The sequence below is a fragment of the Canis lupus genome, chromosome 11 (genome assembly GCF_011100685.1).
Source record: "Canis lupus familiaris isolate Mischka breed German Shepherd chromosome 11, alternate assembly UU_Cfam_GSD_1.0, whole genome shotgun sequence".
NCBI classification, from domain to species: domain Eukaryota; kingdom Metazoa; phylum Chordata; class Mammalia; order Carnivora; family Canidae; genus Canis; species Canis lupus.
In genome coordinates, this window is record NC_049232.1 from 51,666,053 (window position 1) to 51,680,543 (window position 14,491).

General features: G+C 44.7%; 2 protein-coding genes and 1 long non-coding RNA gene across 4 annotated transcripts in view; 1 reads left to right on the top strand and 2 right to left on the bottom strand.

The window, feature by feature from the left end:
* The window catches only part of LOC119876816, an 89,229-nt gene that overhangs the window by 11,159 nt on the left and 63,579 nt on the right, over positions 1-14,491 (top strand). The window lies entirely within an intron of this gene.
* LOC119873936 (protein FAM205A-like) lies at positions 738-7,340 on the bottom strand. Of its 2 annotated transcripts, none has more exons than XM_038552675.1 (5): positions 7,108-7,340; positions 6,432-6,471; positions 5,839-5,899; positions 4,578-4,680; positions 738-4,478 (listed from the first exon to the last, which is right to left on the bottom strand). In XM_038552675.1, exons 1-5 carry the CDS (start codon positions 7,249-7,251, stop codon positions 918-920), a joined length of 3,909 nt encoding a protein of 1,302 aa, XP_038408603.1. In that variant the 5' UTR covers positions 7,252-7,340; the 3' UTR covers positions 738-917. The 2 variants fall into 2 exon arrangements, with proteins under 2 accessions (XP_038408603.1, XP_038408604.1); XM_038552676.1 differs by lacking the exon at positions 7,108-7,340 and adding an exon at positions 6,592-6,633.
* On the bottom strand, positions 12,857-14,107 carry LOC119873937 (proteasome subunit alpha type-1-like). Its single transcript, XM_038552690.1, has one exon. The coding sequence runs from the start codon at positions 14,090-14,092 to the stop codon at positions 13,301-13,303; it is 792 nt and encodes a 263-aa protein (XP_038408618.1). The 5' UTR covers positions 14,093-14,107; the 3' UTR covers positions 12,857-13,300.

Genomic DNA, 14,491 nt, shown 5'->3' on the forward strand with positions numbered 1-14,491 from the left:
TCCCTTATCTTACCCTCGTCAGGAACATGTCAGTCTCTGTCCCAGGTACTCAGACGTCCATCTACATGCTCCCACTCCCTGATTCTCTCCCTGTCAGCCCTTGGGAGTGGGGGACAAGCCCCTCTTCATGGCCTACTGTGATCTCCATTCCAAAAGTCACTCATTCCATGCAGCTGGCAGGCAGTGGAGGCGAGCTATGGGCAAGAGAGTTACAGCAGCCTCGCAGATGAGTTCTCCAGAAAGATCTTGCCAATTACCAACAGGGAGCAGAGGAGGGGGGATTCTATCATTTGCTTTTAATATCCTGTCATATTAGCTACCTGCTTTTGATAAACACAAAGTACCTCCTCAAGGTTGGAGCACTGTGGCACTCCTCTAAAACCCTCCCCTGCAGACTGTGGGCCTTTACAGGAGTCATCAGTGAATTCTGCCTGTGGGATTCCTGGCCATTCCTTCTTGTCACTACTATCCTCCTCACGTCCACATTGCTCCTCTGGGCCCAAGGACACCAATGGAAAGCCATGATAGAATTCAAGCCTGACCTTTACGTAGCTTACCTTTCTTCTCTGCTCAAGCCCCTTTATCCACAGTCCAGGGTAGGCTGGGAGGAGTTGTGTGGAAGGCTGACCCAGCTTAAGTGTGGGTTAAAGCTCCTTCTCTAGTTGGGAAGGACATTTTAGCCTCCCTTCATGCCTTGCCTTAACACAGCACAGTGGAGAGAAGGAGGAGACAGACAGTTCTTTGCTTAGGGACATGGATGTATTTTGGGTGGCACTCTGCCCCACCTGTACATTAATGAAAATGACAGTAGCAGCCCTCTTCAAGGGACACAGATGTTGGGGAGCCTACAAAGTCTTTTGATTGTATTGAGTCTTCTTGAGCAGACCAACGTTTCCCTCTAAGGTGAGAGGTGAGATCTAGGGTGCATTCCCTGATTGGGTGACACAAGCCATTCGAGGACAGTGCCTAGGGCAGTGGCGAGGGTGGTCCAGGACTGAGGCAGAATGGAGTTGGTGAGAATGGGAGCGGTGCCGGAGCTTACTGTCTGGGGAATGGGGTCCATCCAAGAAGCCCAGGCACACCTGCTTCTCGGTGGGGGAAGATTGGGCCTTGGAGTTCCCTCTTGTCTTCTGAGTGTTGGTTTGCCCCACCGGACTTTTGGCAGGAGCCAGGATCTTTTGTACATTTTCTTTTCTGGGGTTGGCCACCTTCCCAGCTATAGAGAACATGGATTCCTTATGCCCTTTGCCTTTCATCTTGGAGTTAAAACAGTACAGGAAGGATTTCATCCTACTTCTCAAGCCTGCTTCTGGAAGGCTGGGCCTCTTGTGAGTATGGACTGGCATCTCCTGTCCCTGCAAAACCTGACCTTTCAAAGTTTGGCCCTGCAAAGGCCTAGCCTGAATGAGTTGGCCCAGGAAAGGCTGGCCCTGTGATGCCTGGAGCACCATAGGCTGGACATTCTTAGGAATCCTTGCTGGCTTGAGGATGACACTGAGCTTGGTTAGACTGTCGTGCAGGTCATTCTTCTCGGATACTTTAACCCCAGGGATTCCTGGAGATGGCTCTGGAAGCTTAATCTGAGGGTGATGCCGGGTATTGTGTTCAAAGGGAGCAGCAAGATGAAAATTATGGCTCTTTCGCTGGGGGGTGCGGGGTGCCCTATTCAGAAGTATCCCTTTTGGCCTCTGGGCTTCATCGGGGTCGCTTATTTCTCTTGTAAAGGAGCATGCAAACCCTGCATCCCCTTCCCCATGGTCTCCTGCCAATTTGGGTTTCCCTGGGTCCTCTCTCTTTTCTGCCAGCATGGGGACCTGGGCGGAGTCCTTGCTCTTGCCAGGGCTTTGGGGCTCAGGGCTCCAGGGCTCCTCCAGGCTGGGGCTGTTCGCACTGGCTTCCAGGTGAACACAGAGCACCTGGGCCTCCTTCATGTCTCCGCTGGGCGGTGAGATCTTGGAGGCCCAGTGGGCAGAGCCATGAGGTACTGCTCTTGAACTAGGCTGCTTCTGGTTCTGCTGCACTGCCTTTAACTCAATGGCCAGCTGTTCTTTCAGGTGAAGCCATTCTGGATCTGGGGCACGAGGAGCATCTGGTGGGATGGGGAGATCCTGGAGCAGTGTTTTTCCTTGATTGTTTAGACTCCTGAGAGACTCCTGTGTGGATGTGTTGTCTGGGGTTGCCCCAGTTTGTTCTCTGGACTCCCTTGCCTTTATGGGAATTCCCAGTTGTATCTCTAGGATCTTCTTTCTTAGATGGAAATTTAGTTTGGCTAAGATGGGTTTTTTGAGTGTGTAAAGCTCAGAGGCCTCTGCCTGGCTTTCTAGAGGCACCTCCTCGATCATTTGTTCCACCTGTTCTTCCACCTGGCACTCCTCTGCAGTGTCTGCACAAGTCTTGTTGGCATCTTGAAAGCATGGCCCAGGACTCAGGCACTGCTCTTCAGATGAGATCATCTGAGTCAGAGGTTCAGTAGGGAATTCGCCAGGTCCAGGCACCATTCCTGTGATTACAGCTTGGGTAGAGATTGCCGGTGCCATGGCCCTAGAGAGAGCCACATAATAAAGAGCAGGCAGCCCTGACAAGAAGGCAAGGTACTTGTGCCTCAGAGTCGTCTCCAGTTTCTCAATGGCTCCCTCGGACAGGGCTTGGGGCAGCTTAATGTGTTCAGTGACAGGGTCTGGTGGGGCTTGTTGCTGTTGATCAAGGGCCGTTGGTATCCAGGCCCCAGCTTTCTGTTGTAGGGCAGGGTCAGTTGTGGCCTGTAGCTCCAAGGGCTTGCTTTCTGGGATGCAGGTGAAGGGAGCCACTTGCAGGCCCCCAGGAATTATGCACTGCCAAGAGCTACATACACAAGCAGGGACCTTGCCCTGGTGAATCTGCCCACATTTGGAGTTGATGTGGCTCTGCAATATTGCCTTAGCCTGGTCAAACAAGTGTGGCATGGGGACTGGTACTTGGTCTGTGACTGGAGAGAATGGGTCACCGGCCCCAGGTGCCTCTAGGGCTGTAGGTTGGGGAGCATGCACAGTGGCTAGGGCTGTGCTGCTCCAGGACAGAGTTGACTGATCAGATGAGGACAGGAGCAGTTGGATGGACTCCTGGATCTTCTGGGGCAGGCCCCAGCGATGGTGAATCAACTGCCGCTGGAGATGGAATTCCAGTAGTCTCCGGCCATGCTCCGGGAAGAAAACTAGTTCCCTAGTGAGGACTGTGATGGGCTTCACTGGCCAAGAAGTTTTCTCAGGAGACTGGGCCCTGCCATAGGGCCTATACTGCATGGGGTTCTGGGTATTCTGAGGTCTCTGAAAAACAGCTGACAAGCCCCATCGAAGCTGGAGCTGCCTCTGCAGCAGGTGCCATTCCAAGGCATTGCACTCAGCCAGCGTCAGAAGTGGGACACTGTTTTGAGGTTGTTGGTTGTCAGATGGAATGACCCAGTTTTGGGAAGATGGGGAAGAAGATGCATCTGACTGGGGTGGAGTTTTAGGCAGCAGAGGGAGGATGGAGAAGTCCTTGAGAAAAGGGTCCTTCAAGGGATGCTTGGACACGCTCCCGTTCATGGAGAAGTTTTGAGAGCCTAAGAAGGTGTTAACCAGGGACTCACTGTGCAGAGATGGGAGTCCACAGAATAACTGGATGTATTTCTGCTGCAGATGGCCCACTGAATCATGATTCTGGTAACCAGGAAGTGCATAGAGGGCACTTGAGTCTTTAAGGGCTGGAGAGGGCAAGGCCAGGGCCATATGGTTTGGGATTTGCTGCTGGTGGTGTCTTTGTTCTGGGCCCATGATGGACCACTCAGAAACCCAGAAGGCCTGGGTAGGCTGGTTAGCCATACATGAAGCCCAGTTCTCGCAGGAATAGGGCCCGAGTGTTTCGATAGAAAACTTAGAAGTATTCTTCTGGATGAAAGAAACTGGTTGGTTATTGATAGCTTGGCAAAACAAAGGTGGGTTTGGCATAAGCTGCCGCAGGGACTCCTCCACACGTCTGGGTAGCCCCCACCTCTGGAAATGCATCCATTTTTTCACATGTACTTCAAGAAGCCTCAAGACTTCAGGACTGAGGAATGGCAGGTGGGCAGGGAGGACAGTAACCATATGCCAGGCCATAGGGTGGGTCAGTGTAGTGATTTCTCGGTTTAGGGTCTGCAGAGAGACCTGGGAATTCAAGGGCCAATGCCCTTGGTTTCCACAGACAAGGCCGGGAGTGCTCTGTATCATCTGCTGCTGGTTTACTGGAACCTGAGGCTCTTCAAGTCTTAAACAAGACATAGTCTCTGGGACACAAGTCACCTCCGGAATTTGAAATCCCTGCCCCAGCTGGAGGTGTTCAGCCCAGCAATCATGGATCCTGACTGCATCAGTTGACTGGACAGCTGATTGTGTTAAGCATTTCTGATCCATTAATTCTAACACTGGAGGCGTTGCAGATCGAAATGAAAGTGCTTTGCAGTGTAGGGAACGTTGCTGCAGACTCTGTTCAAACGACACAGTAGACATGGACAAAATCTCTAAGCAAGAGGAGCCCTGCAATGGTCCTGATGAAGGGGAAGATATCAGGGTGTTCTCACCTACCAGCAACTGCTGAATCTCCAGAGCCATGGCATTGCAGATTTGGCAGCAGGTATCTGCACACAGGAGCCGCCGCACACTTCCTTCCTGAGGAAGCCAGTCCTGGCTAGGAAGGGAAGATGGCAACGGTTACTGATGGAGTGACACCTGCTTCTTTGTTTTTTTCTTTGGTGCTTTTTTAAGTCATCTCCATGCCTAGCGTAGAGCCAATGTGGAGCTTAATCTCACAACCCTGAGATCAAGACCTGAGCTCAGATCAAGAGTCAGACACTTAACTCACTGAGCCACCCAAGCACCCCAACACCTGCCTCTTTGAATATGTGTGGCCTGGAGATTTGGCCCACCTTCCCCTAGTCCTGGAACCCCAGGGCATTTACCCATCTCCTTTTCTTCCTAGGAAAATGCCATTGGCAAGTTATGTTGGGCTGGGTTGGACTGAGGGTCTGGAGCTTGTTGGGCAAGGTCTCAGACAACGCATGGAAACACAGGGCCATGAGAGACACTGAGACGTGGGGTGCATTCTCTGTTGGTCTGTGTTGAGAAACTACACCAGAAGGGAACCAGGCAGTGGTGGGGAGCCAATGGCTGGCTGAGGGGCAGCACCAGGAACATTACAGGGGGAACCTGCAGTTAGTCTCTTCTGGAGCTAAGAAGGCCACAGCCTGGCATTCAGTATTTCTAAGCTGTGGAAAATATGGTCTTTGTGGGAACTCTGCATTGTGGGGACTATGGGGTGTCCCAGATCCTGTAAATAGTCTCTTGAGAGCCAATTCCCTTCCTTAGAGATTTTAGGAAGAGGATAAGATGACGGACTCCTTTCTGAGGGCTGTCCCAGGAATTGGCCTCCCTGAAGACAAAACCATGGAATTAATGTCAGCAGGTTCTATGGGTCTGCCCTTGAATGGTTGCAACAGGAATATGACAATGGTGATTTGTTTATATATGCATTTATCTATTCTCTTGACTGGATAACTTACATTGTGGCTGAGCGCAAACTCATGTAGAGTCTTCAATGAATTACATACTAGCAAAATCCTGACTTTCAGGACCACTGTGAACCTAGCCTAGAGCAAAACTGGGAGACTCCCTGTCCTGAGACACCTGATCCCCCTCTGCCCTGGCAACTCTCTCAACCAGTGCTCAGCATCCACTGTCTGACTCCCTCCGGGACATTTTCCCTCTCCTGGTCCCTGCCACAGGCCAACCAGAGAAATCGTCCCAGGCCAGGCTGGGGATTTGGAGGATGCAAAGAGCAAGTGATCACCTTCTCATGACAGAGAGCAGCTCCCACGGCTTATCAGCTTCTTCCTGACAAAATCTCCTAGCTGAAAAACCAGCAGAGTGTTAACAAAGAATGAGAGGATGCAGGGTCATCCTATAGGAAGCTAAAGGCCTTTGAGGAAGAGGAGGCTGAAAACCCCAACAGTCAATGCTCTAAGGCACATATGCATACAGCTTAACCTACTACAACATGCTGTCCTAGACCTCATTTCATTTGATCATCACAACCACACTGCGAGTGAGGCAGGATCATGAGATGCCCATTTCGTGGATCACAGACTGAGAGATGAAGTCATTTCCACAGGGTGGTAAAACTAGTAAATGACACAGCTAAGGGCTTCTGTCCTCCTTCTATATTCTTCATTCTCAAAGGCAGGTGTAATGTAGAGATTTTTGTAACATTCCCAGGCTCTGATTTTCCACCCAAGAAAGTGTTCTGGGAGAAATTGTCAACTGAGGCAATTGGAGCCTTCAGTGGTTAGAGCACCTGGTTACTGGCTCCAAGGCTCGTAGAGGGATAGGAATCAGGGGAAACTTGCCCATAGTGAGGCGAGTCAGAAGAGAGTGAGACCGTACCTCTTGATGCTGCATCTCTTATCCTGACTTTTCGGTGACGCTTAAAGACAAAATGTTAGAGTATAATGTTGGGACACCTTTTTTTAATGTTTAAAACCAGACAAAGCTGATATATATTTCCCAATCCCCTTCTATATATCTGTGTCTATATTTTACTTACTTTCCTAACTTTGCTTTCCATATCCATCTCTTTTCACCTCAACATTTCCCTTCTCTGCTTGTGTTTGATTTATTTCAAGGCTCTTCCATATTCTCATTTATTTCCCAAGAGAAGTTATGCATGAGGTTTATGATGAAGCAAGAGAAAGAGTGCAACAGAATAAAGGGCGTGTGGGTGTAATAGCTAAAGGATTTCTGTTAACAAATGCCTATAGCAACCACCAACCAGAAGAATCCTGCTAATTGGGAGGTACTCTGAGATCCAGGATGTAGATTCCATTTCATCTAGGTCTCAACTCCAACCAGATCGAAAGGTTCTTTATTTTCCAACTAGAATACACTGTAAGATGGCTTAGAAAGAAATTCTTACTAGTCCCTGAGAAGTACCATATAAGAGTTACTGATTGCATGGCATAAAATTTAGGGGGCGTGGGTGGTAAAAGGAGAGACTCTGAGATCTTAAAGGCTTCTTATCTGAGGCTTAATTAATTAATTCATGGTCATAAAGTTTCCCTACCTGGCAGCAGATCCTTTGAGGTTCCAACCTTAATCCATGGTAACTCTTTGTTACTCGCCAGATAATTAGAAGAATAATAAAGATGAAGCCATAGGTATATAAGGGATACTTGAAATCCCACAGAACAAAAGTATGGCTCAACATGGTCTAAACCTCATTAACATGAAGATACTAACCATCCCTATATCTAGGCATTCAGGGTCCTGATGCCTAATGATTCTCAATGTTATGCCTTATCATCTCCACCTCATAGATGATGGAACCAGGCCATTAGACTGCATCACAAAGCCCTTCTGTTTCACAAGGCAGGTGTTGTGTCAAAGACTTTTATCTGTCCTAGGGAAGCTTATGTGGTGATTAAGTCTGTAGGTGAAGGTGCCTGGTTGTCTGTAAGGGTTACAGAGCCTGAGACTAAAAGTGTCTACTTATAGGTGGTGTCTATGTCTCCACTTTGTCTTTACTGTACATATCCTACACCAGCCTGATGTCTTGGCTCTCTCCTTTACAACTGTCTGGTCACCTGTCCCCAGAAAACTGAATGTTTAGGGACATAGGACACCTTTTGTGGAAGAGTGGTTGGGACAGAGGACTCTCCACCTCCTCCACCTGTACAGGAGCTATATCTGTGAAGCACACATGAGCTTAGGGAGGGCAGAGTCTGGTTATGGCTTGAGAATGGAGAGCTATGATATTACAGGCATTGGGTGATGGAGAATCAGAAGTATATGAAGGGGCCCATGGCTTATATAGGAGGAAAAGGGCAAGGTGACATTTAAATGCCATTGTGGGAAGCAGGGAGAAATGCCTCCTGGTCTGTGTGGCCTCAAGCTTATGAGTAGGTGGGAAGAGATATAGACACTGCCTTCTATGGAGATACAGTAACAAGATTCATTTATTGAGCTCCTTAAAAGTTGGTTTTCTAGAGATGTTTTTTACCATGTTATAGAATTCTGTCTGTTTGTGGATAGGACTACCTTCAGAGAGGCATTAGTGGCCACTTCCAACTTAAGGTCATAAGCTAGTTGGTGATCATGGTTTGAGTAGAGTATCAACTGATCTACTCTGGATACATGCTGTTTGCCTGAAGGAGGGTTTTTGTTTTTGTTTGTTTGTTTGTTTTTAACTTGGATTTCTTTTAAGATTTTATTTATTTATTCATGAGAGACACACAGAGAGAGGCAGAGACACAGACAGAGGGATGGAGAGCCCGATGTGGGACTCAGTCCCAGGACTCTGGGATCACACCCTGAGCCGAAGGCAGGCGCTCAACCACTGAGCACCCAGGCATTCCTAACTTGGATTTTTGAAACCTTTCAGCAAGCCATCTGTTTTCTAATTCATTCCTGGGCCCAACACTTCTATTCTCTGCCCATTTATTTATACATTTGTTACCTGATTGACTTCTGTGGTTATTGTCATATTTCTCCAACACTGAACTTCTGAATTTCCCTGAGAGTCTTACCCTGCTGACAGCAATCTCACAGCCAAAAATGTCTTTGTGCTCAAAGTCTCTGAAGAGGCTATTTTGGTAACTTCTCCAGAATCCAGTCCTCCACCCGGCTGCCATGGCGAGCCCTCAGTCTGTGCTTATCCTAAGCTTGGAAGTGTCAAGGGTACAAAGACATTTGAGTTATGTTGCCTTCCTGCTCTTGAGGCACTTCACTATCTGGTTACCAAGATAAGACTAATTCACACAAAGCAGAAGCCAATAATCTAGAACAAATAGAATTGCATATCATTTGCAATGTCCAGGTTATAAATATCACATTTCGGAGGAGAGAAATCATAGTAAGGATCAGGATGGTCAGAGAGGGCTCCCGGGTAGAGTGACATAGAGGTTGGGTCTAAAAGTGTAGGCTGTGGGGGAAGGAGCATGTTCCAGATGGGAGAGAAACTTAAGAACGAAACTAGAACACAGAGCAATGGGCCACGGAGTGCATTTGGCAGTGAGAAATGTAGTCTATCTCTAGCAGAGGTGGAGATAGGTGGATTAGAGGGGACATGTGGCAGAAGATTGGGATGAGGTCTCTTGATGAAGGGCCAGTGCATTTAACTGATTTTAATATTTGAAACTGTGTTTTATAAAGTAGGCATACATAGACACTATACAACATTCAATGGGCAGAATAAGGTATGTAGGAAATATGTATGCTCACCCTTGTCTCTCATTTCCCAGCTTTCCTCTCTCGAGTCATTTATTCCTATCAGATTTCTGTGTATCTTTCCAAATGAGTCTAGCATAGCCAAAAATAAATGAATTATGCTTTTCTTCACAAATGGTAGTATGACAGTTTCCCTTTTATTTCGTTTAATAATACACATATATCTTATATGTACCATTAAGTTAACGGCTGTAATGTCTTCCTTGATATAACACAATTCCTCTTTAATTCTTTATTAATAGATATTTAGTTGTTTATAGTCTTTTGCTGTGAATAAAATGCTGACACAACCTTATATTATAAATCTATGTTACACATGTATGAGTATATAGGTAGGGAAAATTTCTGTGAATGAATTGACATTTTAACAATATTAAGCTTTTTGATCCATGGATATGGTATATCTCTCCATTTATTTAGGGTATCTTTAATTTGTCTCAGAAATGTTTTTTTGTACAAGTCTTATACATATTTTGTGAATTTACCCCTATTTAACATTTTATGATACTATTTTTTAAAAAAGGTTTTTATTCATTCATGAGAGACAGAGAGGGCGGGGGGAGAGGGCAGAGATATAGGCAGAGAGAGAGAAGTGGTCTCCCTGCAGGAGCCTGACGTGGGACCTGACCCTAGGACTCCAGGATCACGCCCTGGGCCAAAGGCAGGCGCTCAACCGCTCAGCCACCCAGGTGTCCCTTATGATGCTATTATAAGTGATATTGCTTTTTAATTTTAACTTCTAGTTTTTATTGTTAATATGTAGAAATAGAATTTGTTGTATCATATCCTGCAATCTTGTTAAATTCACAAATAGTTGTAATAGCTTTTTTGAAGTAAATTCTTTAGTATTTCCAAAATGATGATAATGCCTGACAATTTTCACCTCCTTTTCCAATTTGAAAGCCTTTTGTTTCTCTATTTTTACCCTATTGCAGTGACTAAAACATTCAGCATCATGTTGAATGGAAGTGGTGAGAGCAGACATCTTTGCCTTGTTACTGATCTTAGGGGGATAACATTCTTTTTTCTTTCTGCTCCTCAGACTTGTAAATTTCAAAAGTCCTATTTTTACATCTGCTGATTCTTTCTTCTGTCTATACAAATCTGCCATTGAATTCCTCTAGTGAACCTTTCCTTTTACTTATTGTATTTTTTTCAGATTCAGGATTGTTAGTTTTGTTTTTTGTTTGTTTTTTTAATACTTTCTATCATTTAGGGCACCTGGGTGGCTCAGTCAGTTAACCACTGAACTCTTTATCTTAGCTCAGGTCTCTATCTCATGATTGTGAGTTCAAGCCTGCATTGGGTATCACGTGGGTGTGGAGCCTACTTTTTTACAAAATTGGATGTCTTTGTTGATATTTTGTACTTTTTTATTAAGTTTTATTTATTTAAGTAATCTCTACACTCAACATGGGGCTTGAACTCACAACCTTGAGATCAAGGGTTGCAGGTTCTGACTGAGCCAGCCAACAGCCCACATTTTGTTCCTTTATGATTGCCTTTAGTTCTTCATCTATGCTTTCCTTTAGCATATATAATTTTTATTTATTTATTTTTTATATATTTTTATATTTTTTTAATAAATTTATTTTTTATTGGTGTTCAATTTGTCAACATACAGAATAACACCAAGTGCTCATCCCGTCAAGTGCCCACCTCAGTGCCTGCCACCAGTCACCCTCACCCCCTGCCCACCTCCCCTTCCACCACCCCTAGTTCATTTCCCAGAGTTAGGAGTCTTTCATGTTCTGTCTCCCTTTCTGATATTTCCCACTTATTTTTTCTCCTTTCCCCTTTATTCCCTTTCACTATTTTTTATATTCCCCAAATGAATTAGACCATATAATTTTTGTCCTTCTCCGATTGACTTATTTCACTCAGCATAATACCCTCCAGTTCCATCCGTGTCAAAGCAAATGGTTGGTATTTGTCGTTTCTAATGGCTGAGTAATATTCCATTGTATACATAAACCACAACTTCTTTATCCATTCATCTTTCGATGGACACCGAGGCTCCTTCCACAGTTGGGGTATCGTGGACATTGCTGCTATAAACATCAGGGTGCAGGTGTCCCGGCGTTTCATTGCATCTGTATCTTTGGGGTAAATCCCCAACAGTGCAATTGCTGGGTCATAGAGCAGATCTATTTTTAACTCTTTGAGGAACCTCCACACAGTTTTCCAGAGTGGCTGCACCAGTTCACATTCCCACCAACAGTGTAAGAGGGTTCCCTTTACTCCACATCCTCTCCAACATTTGTGGTTTCCTGCCTTGTTAATTTCCCCCATTCTCACTGGTGTGAGGTGGTATCTCATTGTGGTTTTGATTTTATTTCCCTGATGGCAAGTGATGCGGAGCATTTTCTCATGTGCTTGTTGGCCATGTCTATGTCTTCCTCTGTGAGATTTCTGTTCATGTCTTTTGCCCATTTCATGATTGGATTGTTTGTTTCTTTGGTGTTGAGTTTAAGAAGTTCTTTATAGATCTTGGAAACTAGCCCTTTATCTGATATGTCATTTGCAAATATCTTCTCCCATTCTGTAGGTTGTCTTTTAGTTTTGTTGACTGTATCCTTTGCTGTGCAAAAGCTTCTTCAAATTGGCAAAGAAGAAGTTAAACTCTCCCTGTTCGCTGATGACATGATACTCTATATAGAAAACCCAAAAGACTCCACCCCAAGATTGCTAGAATTCATACAGCAATTTGGCAGTGTGACAGGATACAAAATCAATGCGCAGAAGTCAGTGGCATTCTATACACTAACAATGAGACTGAAGAAAGAGAAATTAAGGAGTCAATCCCATGTACAATTGCACCCAAAAGCATAAGATACCTAGGAATAACCCTAACCAAAGAGATAAAGGATCTATATCCTAAAAACTATAGAACACTTCTGAAAGAAATTGAGGAAGACACAAAGAGATGGAAAAATGTTCCATGCTCATGGATTGGAAGAATTAATATTGTGAAAATGACAATGTTACCCAGGATAATTTACACATTTAATGCAATCCCTATCAAAATACTATGGACTTTCTTCAGAGAGTTAGAACAAATTATTTTAAGTTTTTTGTGGAATCAGAAAAGACCCCGAATAGCCAGGGGCAATTTCAAAGGAAAACCATAGGTGGGGGCATCACAATGCCAGATTTCAGGTTGTACTACAAAGCTGTGGTCATCAAGACAGTGTGGTACTGGCACAAAAACAGACACATAGATCAATGGAACAGAATAGAGAATCCAGAAGTGGACCCTCAACTTTATGGTCAACTAATATTTGACAAAGGAGGAAAGACTATCCACTGGAAAAAAGACAGTCTCTTCAATAAATGGTGCTGGGAAAATTGGACATCCACATGCAGAAGAATGAAACTAGACCACTCTCTTGCACCATACACAAAGATAAACTCAAAATGGATGAAAGATCTAAATGTGAGACAAGATTCCATCAAAATCCTAGAGGAGAACACAGGCAACACCCTTTTTGAACTCAGCCACAGTAACTTCTTGCAAGATACATCCACGAAGGCAAAAGAAACAAAAGCAAAAATGAACTATTGGGACTTCCTTTAGCGTATATAAGATGGTTGTTTTTAAAATCTTTGTCTAGTAAGGCTAATGCTTGTGTTCATCTAGGGACAGTTTTGGCCAGTTTATTTTTCCCCTTTACGTCAACTATACTCTCCTTTTCTTTTTAATCCTTGTAATTTTTTTTTCCACAGGCAGGTGAAACAATTTTATTTCACAGTTGTCTTTAAAACCACAAAGACACTATGTTCTTCATGTAAAAACACTAGTACAGATAACTATACTTTCTAGAAAATGATTATATAGACCCTCTCAAAGAAAAATGCACACCATTATATGGTTCAGACAAGTTACTTGGGAAAAACACATCTGGACCGATTCCTAAAACATACCAGAAGACCACGCTGCATCTTTTGGTTCAAAGTATAGATTACTGTCATCAGTAAGGGCTCCTGCATTCTCACATATTTGATAATACACATATAGACTGGTTTGTGACTTAATGCTCCATTGGTTCATCAGCCTTTTCTGCAGGTTCATCAGCAGGTTGAGTAGGCTGTGCCTTTCTCTGTGGTCTTTCTTCAAGACCTTCCAGGAATGGAGATACATCATCATCATCATAAATCGTAAACTCCAAGTCTTTACCAACAATTCCAATGGAAACATTCTTTGTAGTTAGGTCCTGTTCTGCAGGAAGTGTCTCTCGTAAGGCACGCAGACCATGTTTAACCAGTTCATTCAAATTGCACTCCATAAACCCAGATATATGTCTCTCCAAGTAAGTACAAGCTGATTGAGAATGGGCTCCAATGGACATGGCTCTACAGTCAAAATAGTTGGCAGATGGACAGGTTTGGAAAATGTGAGGGCCCATATCATCATTACCAGCAATAAGCAGTCCAACACCATATGGTCTCCGGACATACCTTTGTGTTGGTATCTGGGTCTTGCTTCCAATTAGAGATACAAGACGAGACACAGGAAGAGGTCTGTCAAATACAAATCTGGAATCCAAACACTCCTGGCGCATAAAATTACATAACAGTCTAGCATCAGCAGTAAGTCCCACAATTGAGATACCAATATGGTTATCAACATGAAGAATTTTCTTCTGATGAGCTGCAAGCTCTGACTGTGCTCTCTTCAATGCAACCAACACTGCATGGGTTTTTGATTTCAGACCAACTGTGGCTGGACCTTGTTTGACAGCTTCCATTGCATATTCAGTTTGATGAATCCTGCCCTGAGGGCTCCAAACAGTGACGTCATTGTCATACTGGTTGCGAAACATGGTTCTGGCATGGGTCCCGGTGCGGCCTCCGGCCTGTAACTTTTTTTTTTAAAGATTGGGCACTTGTGAAAACAGCCACCTGTCTCAGTCTTTGCAGACTGGCTCTATTCTGGGGCAGTCCTTTTCTAATTAGCTAGAGAGGCTCAGAGCCTAGGGATAAGCAAAATATAAAAATTTAAGGTCTTTTCAGTTCTTTTCACAAGTCTGTCTTGGCCAGGACTGATCATGGCCTTTTTAATTCCCTTAAATATGTGGCTGCTTCTGAATGTCCAAGTCTTTCAAAGAATCTCACTCAGCTTCTCCTTTGGGCTTTTTATGGTCTATTATATGTCCTGCTCAAAATCTTTTGCTCATGAGTTGGTAGTCCCCTTGCAGCTTTCATGAGTAGCAGCTACCTCT

What these genes read in the sequence shown, in the direction of transcription:
- LOC119873936 (XM_038552675.1), bottom strand. Translation starts at nt 7,251, where the DNA reads ATGTTGAGCCATACTTTTGTTCTGTGGGATTTCAAGTATCCCTTATAT. An exon ending in CTCAAAGGATCTGCTGCCAG is followed by an intron (nt 6,472 to 7,107) that starts GTAGGGAAACTT and finishes TTTGTCTTTAAG; the next exon opens with CGTCACCGAAAAGTCAGGAT. An exon ending in TGGAGATTCAGCAGTTGCTG is followed by an intron (nt 4,479 to 4,577) that starts GTAGGTGAGAAC and finishes TCGTTTGAACAG; the next exon opens with AGTCTGCAGCAACGTTCCCT.
- LOC119873937 (XM_038552690.1), bottom strand. Translation starts at nt 14,092, where the DNA reads ATGTTTCGCAACCAGTATGACAATGACGTCACTGTTTGGAGCCCTCAG.